A 21698-nucleotide genomic window follows, 5' to 3' on the forward strand; every position below is an offset into this window, starting at 1 on the left:
CATTGCCGAGTTCTAAAATACCTTCCATTACACAATATTCTAAAAATAAAGTTAGTGTTATATGTCGAAGTGTCCTTGGGCAAGACGCTGAAACCCTAATGCCCCCAATAAGCAGGTCGGCGCCTTGCATGGCAGCTATTGGTGTGTGAGTGTGTGTGTGAATGGGTAAGTGTGAAGCACATTGTAAAGCGCTTTGGCAGGTCTTCATTGACTTGAAAAGCGCTATATAAATGGAGACCATTTACCATGTAATCCTGTTGATGATATCTGTGTATTAATTGTTACTACAACATCCATTGCAGCCTGGTCGTCCTGGAAGAAGGATTACTCGTGCGGTTCTTTCTCAAGGTTTCTTCATATTCCTCATGTTGAGGTTTTCCTTTCCCTCATGTAGGTCTGGGATCAGGGGATGGTGTAATATTAGTTTGTGGTTTGCAATAATCTGGTCTGTTTAACCCTTTGATTTAGGGCTATACAAATCAACTTGACTTGACTTTTCATTGCAACAACAAATAACAATATAAAAGAATAAACTACATTTTTAAAAACGCTAAATGTTTAACACATCCCTGCAAAACACTGGAAACTGTGCTGTGCAAAAAATTAAGGGGTAATAATAGTGTTGCTCACCAACAATTAACAAAAAAAAAATCAAGGTAGTGTTTCCCAGTGGTAAATTGTAATGGGAAGAATTTCAGGCAACTGCCATGTTTACCTAACACCTTTATGGGGAGAGATTTGTCTCAAAAACAACTTTATTTGCGGCTTAAGCTCTAAAAATCTTGTGTCTTGATGAATGCTCATGCAAGATGAAAAACCGCATATGTAAATTGCAGTTATTTTTGCGACTCAGCAAATGGATGATTCACACCGGACTTTTTAATGGTACTAAAAAAATTGGAAAATTAGCTTTAAAAGGCCTTAAAAATCTGCTTGAATTTGTCCTTGAAAAAGATGTACGAACCCTGTTATTACCGTAGTAGTAAGTACTGTACTTTGATATTTGCATGATGCATACTATCAGGCATTGTCCATTGTCAGGTACAAATTTGAATTACAAATGCGATGCCTCATACCAGGCTCCAATTAAACACACCCATTTTCCTGTTTTGGTTTTGGAAAAGGAAACGCCAGGTTCGATGAAGCTGGGAGCGCCTCTGTTGTTCCCGTAGCATACCGCCCACTCGGCAGTAGTTACACATTCTTGTGGCGTTTGTGTAAGAGAAGTGAGGACATCCCAAAAAGTGAGAAGTGTACTAACGCAAGGCTGAAGTGAATGGCAGTTGAATTGGTTTTCATCTCGGAGAGCGTTTTATTGTCTTTGTCCCTCAATGCCGTCATACACCGTGACCATCGCTACTGGGAGCCAGTGGTTTGCGGGCACCGATGACTACATCTACGTCACGTTGGTGGGCTCCGACAGTTGCAGTGAGAGGACGCTGCTGGACAAGCCGTTCTACAATGATTTTGAGAGGGGGGCGGTGAGTGAGTCTGAAAGAAAGACACGATTATAGTCAATAGCTTGAAAATGCACTGCACGGTTACATAACCTAGCTGAGATTGGCATTGAATAAGTATAATTGTTTACATTTATGCAGCGGTTGGCCATCAGGGCCTGCAAGGCCTTCTTTGCTGGCTTATAAAATATCTGAATCATGTGATGTTAATTACATTTTTTCTATGAACGGTCTATCAGCATCATTTCATTGCTTTACCCCTGGTTGTGCTGTTTTCAGATGGGTGCTTTCAAATTCAAGTATTTAACCAATCAATTTCACTCGTTATTTGTTGCCAGATTCAGAGATCTATCTGGAGGCCTTCACAATCAGTTATGCAGGCCCCGTGGAATAAAAAAGGGTCGATAAAGCTTCAGTTTTCGCCAATCAAATTTCGAGTTGGCAACGCCAAGGCCTACAGAAACGTCAGCAATTTCACAAACAATGATTGGCTGGGGGGCAGTAATGCACCAAAGTGATTGCGTCAACTATGGCTAAACTTAAGGACGAGCTGCAGAAGCTAGTGTATTGTTGTATTGATTTAACCATTTTATTGTCAACGCACAATGGCTGAAGGAGGAAAATAAATTGAATTATTCGGATATTTACTGTCAAATTACTTTTCTCGACTGGAAATCATTAAGAAAAATGGGACAACTCTGAGGCCCCATAAATTAACGTGAGTTGCAGGACTGAGCCCAGAGCAAACCGGAAATTTCATATTTTAGTTGTGAGGACATGGATGCAGGAGAGGTGATTTGGGTCTCTGGGTCCTACAGTGCGGATTGTGCAAGAAGGGGGGGGGGGGGGGGGGGGTGCTCCACTGGTCATGCGACATGTAAAGCCCGTCCTTTGTAACGAAAGTTCAACAAGTCCGTACAAAAAATTTACATCTTTTATATTTCTCTGTCTGCAGCTGTTACATTGACTGACAATTTTGCATCATTGACTGATTTTATTCAAGAGTTTAAGGTTTGTCTGGCTGGGGTTTAAGATCTTACCTCTGCTGAAGGCCTAGGTGTGAAATGCATGGCCCACCGGCGTTCAAATACCGCATTTAGCCACAGTAATTTTATCTTCTCAATTACTTTTTGCGGCTTGGTCAACATGAGTTCTTCGTGTCTATTCACTTATACTTTCACAATGGCACATTCTTTTTTCCGACTTCTTTTTAAAGCCCCAATTTGTAAGATTTGACCATTAGATTACACTGTGTTGTTTGGTCGAGCGAGGGCCGGGGATACATGGCAGAGCGTGGTGGCAAGATGCAAAGAGAACATGGCGCTGATCTAGGAGGGGTTTCCATGGTGAAAAAGGAATACGATTTTTTTTCAACCTCCGATTTGAACACAAAACAAAAACATAGGTATGATAGTTCATGTAATTTTGCCTAGTTCCCAAATATTTTTTTAATAGATTAAGGATTTTTTTTCTCCACAATGTCCGTTTAACTTGAGTCAACATTCCAATCCTCTCTTCATCCGAGTGGCCAAGACAGAACGGATACAATGTCAATGATTAACTTTTAAAGAAAGCTGTTCCTATGTCCTGAAATCCTCTTTCTTCCTTACTTTCTATATCTGGTCTTTCCTGGCAGATTAAAACGTCTTTTTAAAACTGTTATATTTGTCCTCTGGACCACATATCCCAGGTTTCGGTTCCTCCTGATCAGTTTTTGTGGCTGTGTCTCTTGGTTTAAAACTTCACTTTAGGATACAGGTATGACAAAGGATCTTAGCCAACCAATAAAATACTGTCACAGTTGTGTACTATCAAGAACAATTGATCGAAGTTTGGGACTTTATTTCTTACTGATCCGCACTTTTTATTAAAAAAAAAAAAGAAAATGTCCTCTAACTACTTTATCATTAGTTTGTTGCAATTGTTATCAAAATGTTAAATTGGTAGTTTAGGGATTAAAACATACAGTGGCTTGCGAAACTATTTGGCCCCCTTGAACACATTTCAGACTTCAAAACATCAAGATATAAAACTGTCATTTCTTGTAAAGCATCAACAATAAGTGGTACACCATCGTTAAGTTGAACACACTTTATTGCACATTTCAAACTTTTTTAATAAATAAAAAAAGAAAAAGTGGGTGTGCAAAATTCTTCAGCGTCTTTACTTTCAGTGCAGCAAACTGTCCAGAAGTTCAGTGAATGATTCAATGTTAATCTAAATGACTAACGATGTTAAATGGAATCCTCCTGTGTGTAATGAAGTCTCAGAGGTCTGTTTAAAGGGCAGAGAGCATCATGAAGAACGAGGAACACACCAGGCAGGTCCGAGATACTGTTTTGGAGAAGTTTAAAGCTGGATTTGGATACTAAAAGATTTCCCAAGCTTTAATCACCCCAAGGAGCACTGTGCATGCAATAATATTGAAATGGAAGGAGTATCAGACCACTGCAAATCTAACAAGATCGGGCCGTCCCACTAAACTTTCAGCTCATACAAGGAGAGAACTGATCAGAGATGCAGCCAAGAGTCCCATGATCACTCTGGATGAACTGCAGAGGTCTGCAGCTGAGGTGGGAAATCTGTCCATAGGACAACAATCAGTCGTATACTGCACAAATCTGGCTTTTATGGAAGAGTGGCAAGAAAAAAAAAATCTTAAAGATATCCAAAAAAAGTGTCATTTAGAGTGTGCCACAAGCCACCTGGGAGACACACCAAACATGTGAAAGAATGTCCTCTGGTCAGATGAGACCAAAATTGAACTTTTTGGCAATAATGCAAGATGTTATGTTTGGCATGAAAGCAGCACAGCTTATCACCCTCAACACACCATCCCCACAGTCATACATGCTAGTGGCAGCATCATAGTTTGGACCTGCTTTTCTTCAGCAGGGACAGGGAAGATGGATGGAGCCAAATACAGGACCATTCTGGAAGAAAACCTGATGGAGTCTGCAAAAGACCTGAGACTGGGGCGGAGATGTGTCCAACAAGACAATGATCTAAAACTTAAAGCAAAAGCTACAATGGAATGGTTCACCCAAAAACATATCAAGGTGGTAGAATGGCCAAGTCAAAGTCAAGACCTCAATCCAATTGAGAATGTGTGGAAATAACTGAAAACTGCTCAAACGCTTTCCATCCAACCTCACTGAGCTCGAGCTGTTTTGCAAGGAGGAATGGGCCAACATATCAGATTCTCGATGTGCAAAAATAAAATGCACATACCCCAAGTGAAAAGGTGGCGCTACAAAGTATTAACTCAATGGGGCTGAATAATTTTGCACACCCACTTTATTGTTTTTTATTTATTAAAAAAGTTTAAAATATCCAACAAATTGTGTTCCACTTCATGATTGTGTCCCACTTATTGTTGATGCTTCACAAGAAATTAGTTTTACATCTTTGTATGAAGTCTAAAATGTGGCAAAGGTCACAAAGTTCAAGGGGGCCAAATAGTTTTGCAAGTCACTGTATTTGGAGGGTGGAGGAGGAGGCTATATACTAATGATATCTGGTATTGATGTTGACTCCTCGAGTTGAGTACCGATATACACTGGAGATCAAAATTAGATAACAACTGTATTAAAGAGTAATTTGAAATAATACCATCTTCACCATTCCGCAGTTAAATTACAGTTTTTGTGTCCATATCATGGTATTACAATGTTTTCCACAAAATGATTAAATGCATTTCAGAAAAAAATATTTTTTAGATGACACACTGATCAAAATGAAAGAACAACAACCTGCTGTGAATTACTTCAACATGTCTCCTGCCACAGGATAGTACTAGTCTCTCACGTCGCCCCGGTGTGATTTTGGTCCATTCTTCTTCCAGCCTCCTCCACAGTTGGGTGATTGTACTGGGTATCTTAACCATAACTTTTTATATTTCCAGAAAGTCGTTATTGGGTTGAGATCAGGACTCTGGGCAAGCCATGCCATTAGTTTCAATGTTTTAAACCTTCCATGAAATTCTTTACTCGTTTTCCTTTGTGACATGGCGTATTGTCATGTCTGAACACTGCAGGACTGCAGGTGCCTTTAATGAAAGTTCTGATACACATTCGAATCTACTCGGCCGTGTAGCTGTACCAGAAGCCCAACTCTTTCTGTAGAAAACATGCCTCAAACCATGACACTTCCGCCTCCTCATTTTACTGACTTTTTTTTTTTTACACACTTTGGGATTTTTTTCCAATGTGTCGCCAAACACAAATTGAAATAATAGAGTTGGGATAATTATCGGTTTGAGACTACAGTGATTGAAATAAAGCATTTTATTTCATCTATGTATTCCGTTAAAAGAATTGGCAGATTAAACAAATATGTTTCATACAGCCATTGAAGCCTAGTCATACTAAAGGGGATTACCTCATGTGATACCGCTTCTCAAAGTTTAAATTTCCTCATGCTGAGGTTCCTGAGTTTTTCCTTTCACTCATGTGTGTTTCAGGTCAGGGGGTGTTATAGTGGTTTGTGCAGCCCTTTGAGACTTTTTGTGATGAAGGGCTCTACAAATGAATGCGGCTTGACTGAACATCTTAATTCTTTTGACTTATACCTAAACTCTTACATTTCTTTAATAACGCATTGTGTCTTTATAAAGATAAACTGATCGTTAGTTGACCCTCAGGTGGATTCTTACCTGGTGAGAGTGGACGAGGACCTGGGTGAACTTGTGTTAGTGAAGCTGGAAAAGAGGAAGTACTGGGTGCAGGACGACTGGTACTGCAGTTATGTCTCAGTCAAGACGCCAGGCGGGGACAACGTTGAGTTCCCGTGCTACCGCTGGCTGGTGGATGACAAGGAGGTTGTCCTGCGGGACGGGCGAGGTAGAGACACCAAACGCCGGGTTAAGATTTCCTATTACAGTATCGTCATATAATCATCTCTGTGGTCTGGCAGCTCATCTGCCTCAGGATGATAAAACCAGCCTGGTCAAGCAACACAGAAAAGCCGAACTGGAAATGAGACGAAAGACTTACAGGTGTGCCTCATCAGACTGTGAAATCATTTTTTGAGCTCTCTGTTCAATAAAATCGTAAACTTTGTAGGTGGGCAGAATGGCAGCCTGGGTTTCCTATGAGCATTGATGCAAACAGGCACCAGGACTTGCCCAGGGACATCCAGTTTGACAGCGAGAAGGGAGTGGACTTTGTTCTGAACTACAGCAAAGCGTTAGTGTTGACTTGATTTGCCTTTTTGTAAATGTAAAACACACCCAGGTGTGATATCATGGACAGCACACAGCATATTAAGGAGGAAAATCTCTTTCCAGAATCGAGAACCTGTTCGTAAACCACTTCATGCACATGTTCCAGACGTCCTGGAGCGACTTTGCTGATTTTGAGAAGATCTTTTTGAGGATTAAAAACACAATCTCAGGTCCGCCTCAATTTTGCTATTATTTACCGTATTTTACAAACCTTAATGCGTATCTAAAAACCCCAAATTGGCCAGAAATTTAAAGGCGCGCCTGTTAAGCTGATGCACCTCATTTACCACAGGTGGATGAAAATTGGAAATGCATACAGTATAGGTGTACGATACTACATGAGGTTTCACAATACACCACCGCATCAAACGATAAACATTGCTGTCCAAAATCGTAAATTATTGAGCGCGACGAAAGATGATCAGAGTCGTGGCGATAGCGCTGACTCCTTACCATCAGACCACCAGTGATACAGATGTCTTATGAAAATGCATTAGAGTTTATCCCATGAACACACTATTTTGTTCTCAGTGCCAGGACTGAATGTTTGAGAATGGAAAAAACAGAAAATCATCCTGATTCACATTCAGATTCAGATCTACTTTATTGTCATTCTAGTACACGTGTATACAGAACGAAATGTCGATACATCTGACCCGCACAGTTTCCTTGAATGTACAGATATAAGTAAAAGTTGTATTGTATTATGGCTACGTATAGTATTTTACCATAGTGCCGATAGTGCAAGAGGAGTAGCTAACCGGATGTGCAAAATGGGCAGTCAGGTTAACAAGTCAGGTAAACAGTAACATTAACACTGTAACAATAACGCTGTAAGTACAATAGTGCAGAGATCAAATGTGCAAGGAGTGGCAAGCTATAAAGAACTGCCAGTAGTGCAAAAAGTCAGATTAGCAGCCTTTTAGATTTAGGTTAACTATATGTTAGATTGACCATTTAACAGTCTAATGGCCAGGGGGACTAGACTACTGCGGAACCTGGTGGTCCTGCACCGCACACTGCAGTACCTCTTCCCAGAGGCTAGCAGAGTGAACAGTCCATGATGGGGGTGAGAGGGGTCCCCGATAATGTTCTTAGCATGGGATAGGCAGCGCTTCTGGCCAATGTCCTGAATGGAGGGAAGTGTAGTCCCGGTTATTTTCTCTGCTGTCCTCGTTACCCTCCTCACACTACCCCAGTCGGTAGCGCTGCAGCCTCCACACCACACAGAGATACAGCTGGTCAGGATACTCTCTATGGTGCCCCTGTAGAATGTGATGAGGGAGGGTGGGGGCAGGTGGGCTCTCCTCATCCTCCGTAGGAAGTACAGGCGCTGCTGTGCCCTCTTAACCAGTGATGCAGTGTTCACGGACAAGGTGAGTTTGTTTGTAATGTGCACCCCTAGGAACTTGATACTGCTGACAACCTCCACAGCCTTGTTGTTGATGCAAAGTGGGGCATGGTTGGGCTGGTTTTTCCTAAAGTCGACAATGATCTCTTTAGTTTTGTCAACATTCAGGACCAGGCTGTTGTCCCTGCACCAGCCCACCAAATGCTCCACCTCCTCTCTGTAGGCCAGGTCGTTGTCGTCCCTGATGAGGCCCACCACTGTTGTGTCGTCAGCATACTTCACGATGTGGTTTGTGGCGGACCTAGGGACGCAGTCGTGTGTCATCAAGGTGAACAGCAAGGGGCTCAGGACACAGCCTTGGGGGGAGCCCGTGCTGAGGTAGATGACATCTGAGATGTTCTGACCTATCCGCACTGATTGGGGTCTGTCACTGAGGAAGTCCAGCAGCCAGTTCCGCAGGGGGGTGTTGAAACCCAGGAGTCTCATTTTGTCTACCAGATGTTGTGGGATGATGGTGTTGAATGCTGAACTGAAGTCCAGGAACAGCATCCGCACATGGGTGTCCTTCTCCTCTAGGTGTGTCAGGCTCAGGTGAAGCGCAGAGGAGATGGCATCCCTGGTGGAGCGGTTTGTCCGGTAGGCAAACTGAAAGGGGTCGAATGAGGAGGGGAGACTGGAGGTGATGTGCTCTTTAACCAGTCTCTCAAAGCACTTCATTATGATAGGAGTCAGTGCAACGGGCCGGTAATCGTTGAATGATAAGATCTGGGGTTTCTTTGGCACAGGGATGATGTTGGCAATTTTGAAGCATGATGGTACTATGGCTTGGTCTAGCGAGGTGTTGAAAATGTCTGTTAGTACACAAGCCAGCTGATCGGCGCACTCCCTAAGTATCCGCCCCGGAATGTTGTCCGGGCCTGGAGCCTTCCTTGTGTTGACCCCTCTCAGGGTCTTTCTCACGTCAGTTGAGTCCAGGTGGAGTGCTCTTTCGTCCTGATTTGGAACCGCTTTCGCTGCAGGGGTGCCGTTTTGTGCCTCGAACCTTCCAAAGAATTTGTTGAGGTCATTCAGAAAGTCCATGCTAGTGTCCTGCACTGGGGCGGTGGTTGGCTTGTATTTGGTGGCTGCGGCTGCATCTGCTCCCGACAATTTCTCACATTCTGGTCAAAAACCCCAATCTTCGACTCAGTTTATGAGGGCGAACAAAGACAACTCTAACTGCAGATTAATATACGATCGCAGTTTTTTGCTGGATATGCGAACATCCAGCAATCCAGCGCAAATTTCGACGATCACTCTGGAGTGTTTACTTAGCCTCGGAGTGCTACGTCAACAGAACACAGCGGCCTACAAAGCAGCGAGTAAAAGTGGCAAGCGGAAGCGCAAAGCAAAGTTCAATTCATCAGCAGATACACCAAAGAGGTGTTCCTCATTGTGCTTTTTTGCATTTGTTTATATCTCTCAGGACAACATTTTGTTTGCTGCATTCTCTAAGTTTTGTTTTACGGCACATGAGTAATGAGTATCATAATCTATGTTACGTAATGTCAGACAGTCTTAATTGCATACTTGTCAAACTGTACAATTTTGCCGCACAAAGTGCGTTTTTTATGCATTTCAAGACGAGTACGACGTACAAGGAAATCTGTACGGAAAAACGCAAATTTGTCAATGATGGGTACCATCCGGTATACACCGACTATCACGAAACGGCAAATCAATCAAGTCAAAGGAGTTCGCCGCGTAAGCCTCTATCTCGGTATGGTTTTTATCGTTGCAAACGAAGTGAGCGGTTTGATGTTACTGTGCGCATGCGTCTGCCGCCTGGGTATTTCCCATCATGCATCATTCAGAAACACGGGAAAATCTAACAGTTTGTATGGGCATGAAGCCGTGGAAGCTGACAGGTATGTAATTGCAATGTAAAAAGAGTCGAAAAAAGTGGATACAATCAAACCAGAGCAGGGGGCAATTAATATAAAACAATGTGCGACTCACTAACTGACAAGGAAGAGTGAGACCGGGAGTCCTGATCAAAGGAATCCTGGGAGAGTTACTTGAGAGGATTGTCTTTGGGAGAATACCTTGAGAGGTATGTCTTAAATAGAATACCTTGAGTAGATTGTCTTGGGCTGTAGAGCTTGTGGTGAATGTCTCGAGGAGAGTGCAACGTGGAGTGGAAGACCAGATTATTTATAGCAAAGGGTGGCTAATGTTGATTGGGAACACCTGGACTGGGGAGTGGAGAGAGAGTGGGAAATACTGTGAAATGGGCCAATGCTGCCAGGGAAAGGGACGGATTGCAAGTGCCTAATCATGACACACTAGTGGTCTAATGGTAAAGTTTCAGTGCTCTCACAGCCGTTCGACTTCCGTTTCAAACAATGTCTTGCGATTTTGGTCACTGACATTTATGGACTGCACTAATATACACTGTATGTCACTCTTACTGTACTTTAAATTTCACGTGCCTTAAAGTCTATTGCAGCTTATACATGAAAAATACATGACAAAAGACATGTGCCTCATAGTGCGGAATACACAGTAGCCTTACTTTACACACACTCTTCAGAGTACGTGATGCAACACTGGAAAGAGGATTTCATGTTCGGCTACCAGTTCTTGAACGGCTGCAATCCTGTCGTCATCCAAAAGCTCAACAGACTTCCTGTAAAGTTTCCAGTCACCAACGAGATGGTTGCCGTCAGCCTGGAGAGACAGTTGACTCTGGAAGAGGAAGTGAAGGTAAAATAATGATCACCGCAGCGTAGATGAATTAGGCTGCCGGTTCTATATCTGACTGACTGATCATTTCAAATGCACTTCCAGGCAGGTAACATCTACATGGTAGACTATGAAATTTTGGATGGCATCCAACCAAACTGTACAGATCCGTGTACTATTCAGTACTTGGCAGCTCCCATCTGCCTTCTGTATAAGAACACACACAACAAAATCCTGCCCATAGCCATTCAGGTACGTTAGTTTCCCTTATTACAGATGAGTTATTCAATTTTGGATCTTAGTGTTTGTACTCTCGTGAGCATTGTTTTTTCTTTCTGAAATAACTTTAGTTTTCCTTCCTTACTTTGTCAAAATAGGACAGTAAAGTTTGTCATTGCTTCCCCATCTGTGTGTATTTGACCAAGACACACAAAGCCAGATCGCGGATCGGAGTCTGCCAGTTCCCATCCACTAGACCCCTAGGGATACAAACGACACATGAAAGGTGATAGGTCATTATCACACTAATTTTAGTCACGTAACTATATATGTTAGAGTAGTCAAGTGAAATAATGTTTATTTGTACAGCCCTTAATCACAAAGAGTCTCGAAGGGCTGCACAGACCACTGAAACCAGGCATTGTAGGTGAAAATGCATTTACATTTTTCAGGATGAACAAATTACTTCCCACAATGCCGTTCTCTTTATTCAGTTCAGAATGACCAGGTTACCTCCCGCAATTCCCCTATCTTCATTTAGTTTAGAATCTTTTGCACTTTGTTTAGACTTAACAAGCTGGGTGTACCACAGACCGGTTCAATGTCTGACAATGTTTTGGCGGCCCGGCCCAATTATCATCAACAATTTGGCACTGCGACTAAAAATAGTGTGGTGATGATAAAGACCTAAAGCCTTTTCATGTGTTGTCTGCATCCCTAGGGGACTTGTGGATGAAATCTGAAGCACTCCAATCTGTAATCTGTGTTTGTTTCAAAGTTATGCTATTGTGTAAAATTATGATCAAAAATATATGATGACTGCTCAAATGCACAAATGAGGCACTTATTGTTTTTTGTGCAACCCAAACCCTTATAGTCCAGTGCGCCTTATTTATAAAAAAGATAGGGCGGGGGGGGGGGGGGGGGGGGGGGGGGCGGAAAATATGGTATTTCTTTTTGCGCTTTTTTGGGTGTGTTGATGAACCTTTCCTGTTTATTTTTTTCGTTTTCTTGGCTCTTTTTTGTTTTTGTTCGTGTTTCAGGTTGGTTTGGTACCTTACCTTGCTCCTCTGACTGCACGTCACCCATCTTCTTTTTGCCCGTCTCCCAGTTAGGTCAAAACCCAAGCGAAGACAACCCAATCTTCCTGCCCACAGACAGTCTACACGACTGGCTCCTGGCTAAGATTTGGGTACGCTCGGCCGACTTCCAACACCACCAGACGGTCACGCACTTGCTCAGGACGCACCTGATCTCGGAGATGTTTGCTGTCGCCATGTTCCGGCATCTCCCCGCCGTCCACCCCGTCTTTAAGGTCAGAGCCCGTCCAATAATCCGTCGGTCCACTGCAACGCGACTGACTTGCCCTCCTCCTCAGTTGCTAATCCCGCACGTGCGTTTCACCATCGCAATTAACACCAAGGCCAGAGAGCAGCTCATCTGTGAGTGTGGAATCTTCGACAAGGTGAGGGTCACAAAAGTGACTTGCAATGAGGTTTTTGTTTGGTGAGGCACAGTCGGTTAGATGAGACTTGAGCTGACCCCCTAATTTGCCGTTACCTGTACTTTCTTGACACGTTCCTATCCATAAGCACTCTATCACAAATTATCCAATCGGAAACAGTTAATACCATTATGTCATACATTAGGACATTTGTAAGGCTGAGTCAGCCTCCCCGTCGGTAGGTGGCCAAGACAGTATCAGAGTAGGGGTGACGTTCGTGTCTGGTAAGGCAATCAGATTTACAAATAAATGGACATCTTCATCATTTAATTGGCAGAGAAAGTAACCAATATATGAACGGCAGTGTTCATTTTACCTCTGAAAAGTGATGAGTCCAGGGGACTCGCATGCGCAAAAATCTATGGGTCCCAACAAAGATCTATGGGTCCCCAAAATTTAGTGTTATCGAGGTTGAAATTGTAAATCGGTGACAAATATATAATAAAAATCTATATATTCATTCAGTTTTAATCATCAAATTATTAATTCATTTCCTGCATCAAATTATTGTTGGTAATATACCGATTAAAGGGATAACCACAAACCTGTCTTTTTTTCATTTTCTCCTTTTATATTTCCTTTTTTTCTTAACTTCTTTATACAACATAATTCGTAATATAATGCATCAAAGCAAGTGAGCCGTTTGAGAGCCGGCTCTCTTGAATGAGTTGAGCCGAAAAAGCCGGTTCTCTAAAAATACTTTTCACCACACAACTCGAGATCGATCGGCGTGCAGACGAAAACTCGAACCGCGGGACCAAAACAACATCTGCCGGATCTGACTGACGTAAAGTTTGGAGTGCGGTAAATCTTTTAAAAAAAAATGTAATCGGGTAATAATGACAATTTTGTGTCAAAAAAGTTGCGTCCCGGGGACGCACGTTGATTCGAGACTATGCGTCCCCAACAAAAATGATGCGTGTAGGACGCAGGGACGCGGGCAAACGAGAACACTGGAACTGTACTATATAAATGAACGTTTTACTGTCTTACCTTAACGTATAAATAATCTTCCTGTTAGATTAGGCCTTCAAGATGTCAGATAGAAGACTTGCATGACTGTGCTTGCTTGGCGCTTTCCTATCTCAAAGCACTCTTGCACACATTTTTCAGTATGAACCCTACCGTTGGGTCATACACTACCGAGCCTGAGTCGCTCCCACTCTACCACTAGGAGGCGTTAAACAACACACAATGTCTCTTAAATATTTTAATGACTGAATGACAAAATTTGGCAATTTTGAAGCAGGAAATCCCCAAATTCAGAAAAATACTGAATATATTTGGCCACAGAATAATTGTATTGCTTATTTCCACGGTGACAGGTGAGGCACAGCCTGTTGTTTGCCAAAAAGAACTAAACTTGATTTTCTCTAATAAAACGTCATAGTTCATTTAAATGGTGCATATGTGTTAATTTGAATATTTAATGTCAATTATTATTTATTTTTTCTAGTGCACTACATTGAAGTCATTTAATAAACCGTGAACGACTACTGTATTTTGTGTTATTGTCGGTATTTTAAATGACACACTTGAGTAATAGTGGTAAGCGCCGGACTGAGCGACTTGCTTACGTAATCGTGTTGTGTCATATCCGAAAAAGAAGAATGATAACATCTACGCAGGTCATATTTTGTTGTATTTTGTAAACTCAATTTAAGTATTTTCTGAGTGGATCTTCAAACATTAAAACTGTAGGTAAGCAAGAGAAAATAACATTTAAAACAGGGCAATAAATTGCAGGTGGCATGCAACCAAACTGTTCAAATGCGTGTACTCTGCAGTATTTGGCAGCTGCCATCTGCCTTCTGTCTAACGACACACACAACAAAATCCTGCCCATAGCTCTACTGGTACGGTAGTTTCTCCTACTACTGATGAATTGTTAAATATTTGATATTAGTGTTTGTACACTCGTGAGCATTCGTTTTTTTTTTTTTTCTTACTATGTCAAAATAGGACAGTAAAGACAGTTAATGCTTCCCCATCTGTGTGTGTTTGACCATGACACATAAAGCCAGATTGCGGATCGGAGTGTCCCAGGTCCAATCTACTATACCTCTACAAACAACAAATGGAAAGGCATTAGGTCTTATCTCATTATCACATCGATTTTAGTCACAGAACTATTTATGTTAGAGTAGAAGAGAACGTTCTTTGACTTTTTCTCAGCTGAAACTAAAAATTGTAAGTGACAAAGTTTTGATTACGAGGGGCCATATATTTGTCAGGATTTGTCTTTGTTCAGTTCAGAATGACCATGTTACTTCCCACAATGCCCTCATCTTCATTCAGTTCAGAATCTTGTGCACTTCGTATGGACTTAAAAAGCTGGGTGTACCACAGACCTGTTCAATGCCTGACAATATTCTCGCAGCCTGGCCCAATTATCATCAACAATTTGGCACTGTGACTAAAATAGTTTGACGATGATACACACCTAATGCCTTCTCATGTGTTGTCTGCATCCCTATGGGTCTAGTGGTTAAAATCTGGAGCACTCCATGCAAGGATCTGGGTTTGATTCCCGTCACATTTAAAGCTATGGAATTGTGATCAAACAATGCGCAAATGCAGAATTTTAGTTTTTATGTGTGTGCAACCCAAGCAATTAAATACTTTATTATTTTCCTACCCATCCATCATTTATCTGCGTCGCTTAACCTTAGTGGGGTCGTGGGGGTGCTGGAGCCCATCCCAGCTATCTTCGGGCAGTGGGCAGGGGATGCTGGTTGCCAGCCAGTTGCAGGGCACACAGAAACAGACAACTCACTCACTCAGTCACACCTAGGGACAATTTGAACCGGCCATGCATGTCAGGCATGTATTTTGTATTTTTGCTGTCTATTTAGTATATTATTAGTACTCAATACTCCAACTCAATACAACATTTTATTTATATCTGTACATTCAAGGAAACTGTGCGGGTCAGATGTATCGACATTTCGTTCTGTAGACACGTGTACTAGAATGACAATAAAGTAGATCTGAATCTGGAATCTGAATCTAAAAAGAAGAACCTTGAGCTTAGAGATAAGATCTTGGTCTCGGACCTGAACCCAGCCCGGGTTCGAACATAAAATGTAAAATGTCAAGTGGAGCCAGGCCGGGCTTCTCCCTTGTCGCTTTTTTTTCCTTTGGTGAATATCTGCACAGCTTGCCCTTATTTCACCTCAAATAATTATTTGGATGACTACTTTTTACTTCTACTTGAGAGACATTATTCTGAAGTTACTGTATCTTTACTCAAGTTACACACTCCGGCGCTGCAATTCAGGGCCACCCGTAACTAGTCACCGTAGTGAGTTAGGGGACTGAGCTCAGAGTAAATCCGGAGCTGCACTTCGGCGCTGCATTTCGGCACCGCGCGTACTTCAGCCGAAGTGCAGCTTCGGATTTGCTTCCGGCCTGGTGTTCTGGCGTAACGTCCTACCGTGTGGAGATGTCCTACCAATGCCTAGTGCTCATGCGCTCAAGGCTGATTGCTACGGAGAGTACTTCAAGTTTTAGTTTTTATTTATTCTTTTTTGACTCTTCCACTGCTTCGAGATAATGTTTTCCGACGTAGCTTTTAAGCCTGGCGTGTTTTTCTGTGGTAGCTTTTTACCATAGGGTTTTTTGACTAGGGTAATCACGCAATGTATGTATGCATGGCAACCCTGGTTATATGCCATGAGTAAAAGTTCTGTTTGCAATAATTCTGAGTTATAATGTTGCTAGTTTTACTTGATAAGAAAGAAAACAAAATTCACTGTCAGATTAGCCTACGGTAGGACGTCTCCTCAAGGTAGGACGTTTTGGCAGAACACTAGTCCCTCAAAATAAGTTAATAGGTCGGGTTTGGGCTTTTCTACCCGCGGGCCGGTCGCGTCGAGCTAGATTTTGTAGGCCCGATCTTACCTCCACTTGAGCTGTTTGATATTGTAAACGCTTACGTGATGTTTCTCATCCGTTTGCTGAAAAAAAAAAGACATCAAAGCCTGGTTTCTGTGTTTCCCACCGTTGTCAAGGCGAATGCCACGGGTGGAGGTGGTCACATGCAGCTGGTCTCAAAGGCTACCAAATCTCTGACCTACAAGTCCCTCTGCTTCCCTAACATGATCCAATCTCGAGGAGTGGACAGCAAACAGGAGCTGCCCACCTACTTCTACAGGGACGACGGCTACAAAGTGTGGGAGGCTACCAAAAGGTGATGAGATTGCTGGGTTTCCCATAGAATTTTGTGAGACCCTAATGGATGGACAGTCTAAGACAGTGGTCTCAAACTTGATGATAGCTTGAGGACTCTCGCTTAAATATAAAAGTTTAACTTCAGTGCAGCCCTTACGAGTTCGATATGGATGCTAGCTCCATGCTAATTGGTTAGGCAAGGCTCAAAATTGGTAACAATTCAATCGCAATTTCAGCCAAGAATTAGAGCGCCCGGGAGATTAAAATAAGAACTTTAGCTCGCAAAGTGCGAGTTTCAGGTGAAATGTGTTTAAACGTGACATTTGAAAGTCAGTGTACTTGGCTGGCCACTCCTCTTTAAAGAATGAGACAGCCAAAAGACAAACAAAGATAAAGACAGAGAGACAGAAAGAGAGGGAGAATCAAAAGAGAGTGAGAGAAAACTGACAGAAAGAGAGGAAGAAACAGAGCGAGAGAGAGAAAAAGAAATACAGGAAGAGAGACGGCAAGAAAGGGAGATGGGTATGGACACGGAAAAAGAGAGACAGAGAGAAAGAGAGGCAGACACAGATAAAAAGACAGCAAAAGAGAGATGGAGACACATATAGAGAGGGAGACACACACACAGGGAGAGATTAATTCGATTCTTTTTTACTCATTACAGTTTTTTTGTTGACAATTTTATAGCCCCAGTGTGTCATATTTGACCACTAGAGGCACTGTGAGCGAGGGCCAGTGCTACAGAGCACAACGTGGCGGCTGGATGCCAGAAAACTTAGCAGTGATCTAAATTTGGATTCCACGGTGTAAAAGAAGATTTAAAAAAATAAATAAATAAACTTTGCTATGACAGTTCAAGTATTTTTGCCAAATTTTCAAATCAATGCTTTTTTTGACTGAATGAAAGTTTTTTTTGTATTACTGAGAGGCACTAAATATTAAACACTGTCCCTTTATTACAGTCTTTTTTTATCTTTAGATCTTTTTTGAAGAAAATAGATACGTTTGATAATAGTGGAATGTTTGATTTGAGGTGGGCCCACGTTGCCTATAACCTAATCTAAATACCCTATTTATAAAAGGCAATGACTCTGCATACAAGCCCGCCCACAAATCATCGTTAACAAAACAGGAGTTTAATGCAAAAAAAATTCTGCTCGTCATCTAAATACATTCACTGCCTTTCCGAATTTTAATCATCCCTCTGGTTGTGAATGAAAACATTGGAAATAGAGTAGAGTTTATACTATTTCTACTTTAATGGACTCTTGTTTTGTAGCTTTGTTTCAGACGTGGTGACCTTTTACTACAGCAGCAACGAGAGCGTGCAGGGAGACGAGGAAATCCAAGCCTTTGTTAAAGATGTGTGCACTTTTGGCATGCAGGATTTCGATTCCTGTGGTGGGTAAAAGAGGAATCTAATCCCATTCAACAAGCTCAGACGTTAACAAAAATTTCGGGCATTCGATTGAAGCGTCAAAGTACATTTTGGCAAGCTACAATAGTTTTTTTTTGCCCCTTAGATTTCCCCAAGGCGCTGAAATCTCGTGAGGAGCTCATCGAGTACTTGACTGTCATCATCTTCACTGCGTCGGCACAACATGCGGCCGTCAATTTTGGACAGGTTCGTTCACAAATTTTGTTTTTTTGCGCACAATTTTTAGTCTACGTTTTAACCCTGTACCACACAGATATAGATACAATGATTGTAAATAAGGAATTGTATCTGGCCCGCAAGACATCGCTGGGCGAAGCAAAGGAGAAAAACGAGCTGCAGTTTGAAATAGCCCAAGCCAGATGCCTCCCTCCCCCTTTTCTGTTCTCTCTATCCCTCTTTTTTCTCTCTTTCTCCCTCCTTTTCTCTCTCTTTCTTTCTAATCTTTTAGACTGGCCCCCGTTGAGAGTTTCCTTTACCCTGTGGCCTCCAAGCTGAGATGAGTTTCGCACCACTGATTTGAATGGTGCTGTAGTAAGCATTTTACATTACGATTCTCTCTCTGTCTCTCTCTGTCAACTAATTTTCTCTTTCACCTTTACTCTTTATTTCCCACGAAGTCTGTCTCAAACACTGTCTCCCTGTCTCCATTGCTGCCTCTCTCTTACTTTCTTTTTGTCTCCATCAATCTCTCTTTATCTCTCTCTTTCTTTCATTCTTTTTTTTTGCCTCGTGGCACCAGTATGTTGCCATGTTGTTTTCGGTCTTCCTCTCGTCCTGCCCCTTTGGACAGTGCCCTGCAAATTAGTTTGGCGAGTCCTGATGATCTCGTGATGTGGTTGATGGTGATGTTTGTGGGGATTGTTGGTCACCACTTTTGTTTTTTTCTGTGCTGATTTTCATCCCATGCTGGCTTGATGCTTTGTCCAGGCGATTGATCAGGTCTCTAAATTCCTGTTTGTCTCCTGCCAATCAGGCAATATCATCAGCAAAACAGAGGTTAGTAATGTTGTGTCCCCCAATACTGACTAGACCATTATGTTGCTACAGAGCTTTGGACATGATCCTCTCCAGGAAGATGTTGAATAAAGTTGGAGAGAGAATGCAGCTTTGGCTCACACCGTCCAAGCTTCAATGGTACCATTGATCAGTACAGCACTGTTGGCATTGGCATAAAGTTGTTCAATGGTCTGAACTAGTTTTTGGCCCATATTGTACTTCCGCATGGTGGCCCATAATTCTGTTTGCAATACTCTGTCAAACGTGTTCTTGAAATCAACAAAAACATGATAGAGTCAAGTCAAGTCATGTTTATTTGTACAGCCCTTAGGTTTCTCTGTTGATGTTGAAACTTTTTACATGGGATGCACAGATTCAATATCCTTTCTGTGGTGCTCCTTCCCTCACTGAAACCTAGCTGTCATTTGGCTAGGGCGGTTTCAGCCCGTGGTTACAGTCTGTTCAGTAGGACCTTTAGCATAACTATACTTGCATGGCAGATGAGACTGATAGTTCTGTAGTTAAAGCATAGTTGAAGGTTTCCTGGATATGTGCGCGTGCTTGCTTTCTTGAAACATTGTAGAATTATTATGTACTCAACCTGACTGAGGTGCATTCCATCCTGGTGGTGCTATCTCCATAATCTGGAGTTCTTGTGGTTGCCAAGAATGTTTGCCAAAAAAGTGGTTGTAGCTAGCTAGTTCAAGAAGCAGTTTTCCTCCATCATTGGTTTGCAGGTTAGAGCTTGTTCCACATGTTTTCTTCCAGTCTCTATGAGCATTAACACCAATATATATATTTTCAGTTTTATACTAAAATCTGATAAATCTAGTCAAAGGGAACAAAGTGTTCTTGCAGTTCTTCAAAACAACAAACTCTAAACCTGTTTTACCGACTGACTGCTTAAAGTATGACTGGTGTTCCTGGATCCCGAACGCCCCATCTACTATGCGAAAGCCTCCTCCCAAGCAGAAGGGCTTGGCTGACGTCACCCTGATTATCGACAGCCTGCCAGACCGAGGACGTTCCAGCTGGCATCTGGGGGCTGTCTGGGCCCTCAGCCAATATCAGGAAAACGAGGTGGGTTTTTCCACTTGAAATCATGTACTCTACCGTTCAAAAGCTTGGTGTCGCTAAGAAATGTCCTTATTTTTCAAGAAAAAGCACTATTCTTTCAATGTCGATAACGTGAAACTAATCAGAAAGAAAATCCATACATTGTAAAACTGCTGGTTAGAATAGCTATAAAACAATCATTTCTTTAAGCTATTTAGGTATCCGGAGCATAACATTTGTGTGTGTGAATATATTTTCAGAATGGTCAAAAAAAAACAACGTAATTTATATTCTTGTTCTAAGGCTTTTCAATGCGTGAAATTGCCAAGAAACTGAAGATCTTCTAGGATGGTGTGTACTACTCCCTTTAGAGAAAGCACAAACAGGTTAACCAGAGTAGAACGAGAAGTAGGAGGCACAACTAAGAAAGAGTACATTAGAGTCTCCGTTTGAGAGATAGATGCCTTACAACTAGCAGCTTGGTTAAATAGTACCTGCAAAACACCAGTGTCAACATCTACAGTGAAGAGGCCACTACTGCGTTGTTGGCCTTCAAGGCAGAGTAGCAAAGAAAAAGCCATATCTGACACTAGCCAACAAAAAAGAAAGAGACTAATATGGGCAAAAGAACAAAGACATTGGATAACTCATCTGATAAATAACAGTGTGACTCTTTCATGAAGAACACATGTCTGGGTGACCCTAAACCTTTGAACGGTATGTAGATTTGGCTGTGAACGTTACTGTGAACGTTACTCGGTACTTTCCTCTCTATTCCTGTAGCTCTACTTGGGAATGTACCCTGACGAGCACTTTATCGAGAAGCCGGTGAAGGCGGCTATGGAGAAATTTAGGACGAGCCTGGCGGGCATCAGCAGTGAAATTAAAACCAGGAACGAGGGAAAGAAACTGCCCTATTACAACATGTCCCCCGACAAAATTCCTAACAGTGTCGCCGTTTGACAAATTTGCTTGTTATGTAAGAATGTCTGCTTAGTCTCAGATATGCAAGCAATAAAAAATAAATGGTATTTATGTAGCATTGTTTTAATTAACTTTAGTATAGCAGACAATACGCAAAGTGAGCTAGGCAAGCCTTCCCTGTACTGATTCACTCAAAAAACTATTTCGAAGTAGAATGGGAAGGCATTGATCCTCATTAGGAAAGGACAGGTAGAAAATAGGATAGAGCAGGGGTCAAAACAAAACAGGGTTTCATCCACATGTGGATGGGAAGTCAACGATAGACTCGCAAGGTTTTGGCAAAAATTGGAGCTACGGACCGCATAGTGTCAAAAAAATTTGGCCAGGGGCTCAGAGGCCTATACAATTTTTCTTATTATATATACATGCCAACAGCTACATGTTATATTTCTTTTACTATTTGCCTTAAAATCAATTAGGTTCATTAAAATAGCTTTCGAAACACAATAAAAGAAAAACTAATATATTAAGTCCATAATATTTTAAGCTCAAAAATGTGATTTTAGTTTTGTTGTGGTATGTTTGAAGCATTTCTGTAGTAGTATAGTTGTATTTCTGCACTAGTATTTTCA

The 21698-nt window shown here is 41.9% G+C and overlaps 2 protein-coding genes across 2 annotated transcripts in view; both read left to right on the top strand.

The window, feature by feature from the left end:
* The window catches only part of slc25a16 (solute carrier family 25 member 16), a 19934-nt gene extending 13699 nt beyond the window's left edge, over positions 1 to 6235 (top strand). Inside the window, exon 11 of the mRNA XM_088351626.1 lies at positions 6100 to 6235. The gene's annotated coding sequence lies outside the window, so the exon portion shown is untranslated. The remainder of the gene's footprint in view (positions 1 to 6099) is intronic.
* LOC148353662 (polyunsaturated fatty acid 5-lipoxygenase-like) lies at positions 1199 to 21150 on the top strand. Its single transcript, XM_088351623.1, has 14 exons — positions 1199 to 1481; positions 6100 to 6298; positions 6372 to 6453; positions 6521 to 6643; positions 6745 to 6851; positions 10605 to 10777; positions 10862 to 11008; positions 12087 to 12290; positions 12354 to 12440; positions 16493 to 16671; positions 17932 to 18053; positions 18176 to 18276; positions 19996 to 20166; positions 20926 to 21150. The coding sequence occupies exons 1-14, from the start codon at positions 1332 to 1334 to the stop codon at positions 21103 to 21105; spliced, it is 2025 nt and encodes a 674-aa protein (XP_088207749.1). The 5' UTR covers positions 1199 to 1331; the 3' UTR covers positions 21106 to 21150.
* The last annotated feature ends 548 nt before the right edge of the window (positions 21151 to 21698 follow it).

The sequence above is a fragment of the Urocampus carinirostris genome, chromosome 13 (assembly GCF_059441175.1).
Source record: "Urocampus carinirostris isolate Australia breed hairy pipefish chromosome 13, RoL_Ucar_1.0, whole genome shotgun sequence".
Taxonomy (NCBI): Eukaryota; Metazoa; Chordata; class Actinopteri; order Syngnathiformes; family Syngnathidae; genus Urocampus; species Urocampus carinirostris.

Coding starts and splice junctions, on each gene's coding strand:
- LOC148353662 (XM_088351623.1), top strand. CDS start 1,332: ATGCCGTCATACACCGTGACCATCGCTACTGGGAGCCAGTGGTTTGCG. Junction 12,441..16,492: donor AGTGTGGAATCTTCGACAAG/GTGAGGGTCACA, acceptor ACCGTTGTCAAG/GCGAATGCCACGGGTGGAGG. Junction 20,167..20,925: donor GCCAATATCAGGAAAACGAG/GTGGGTTTTTCC, acceptor CTATTCCTGTAG/CTCTACTTGGGAATGTACCC.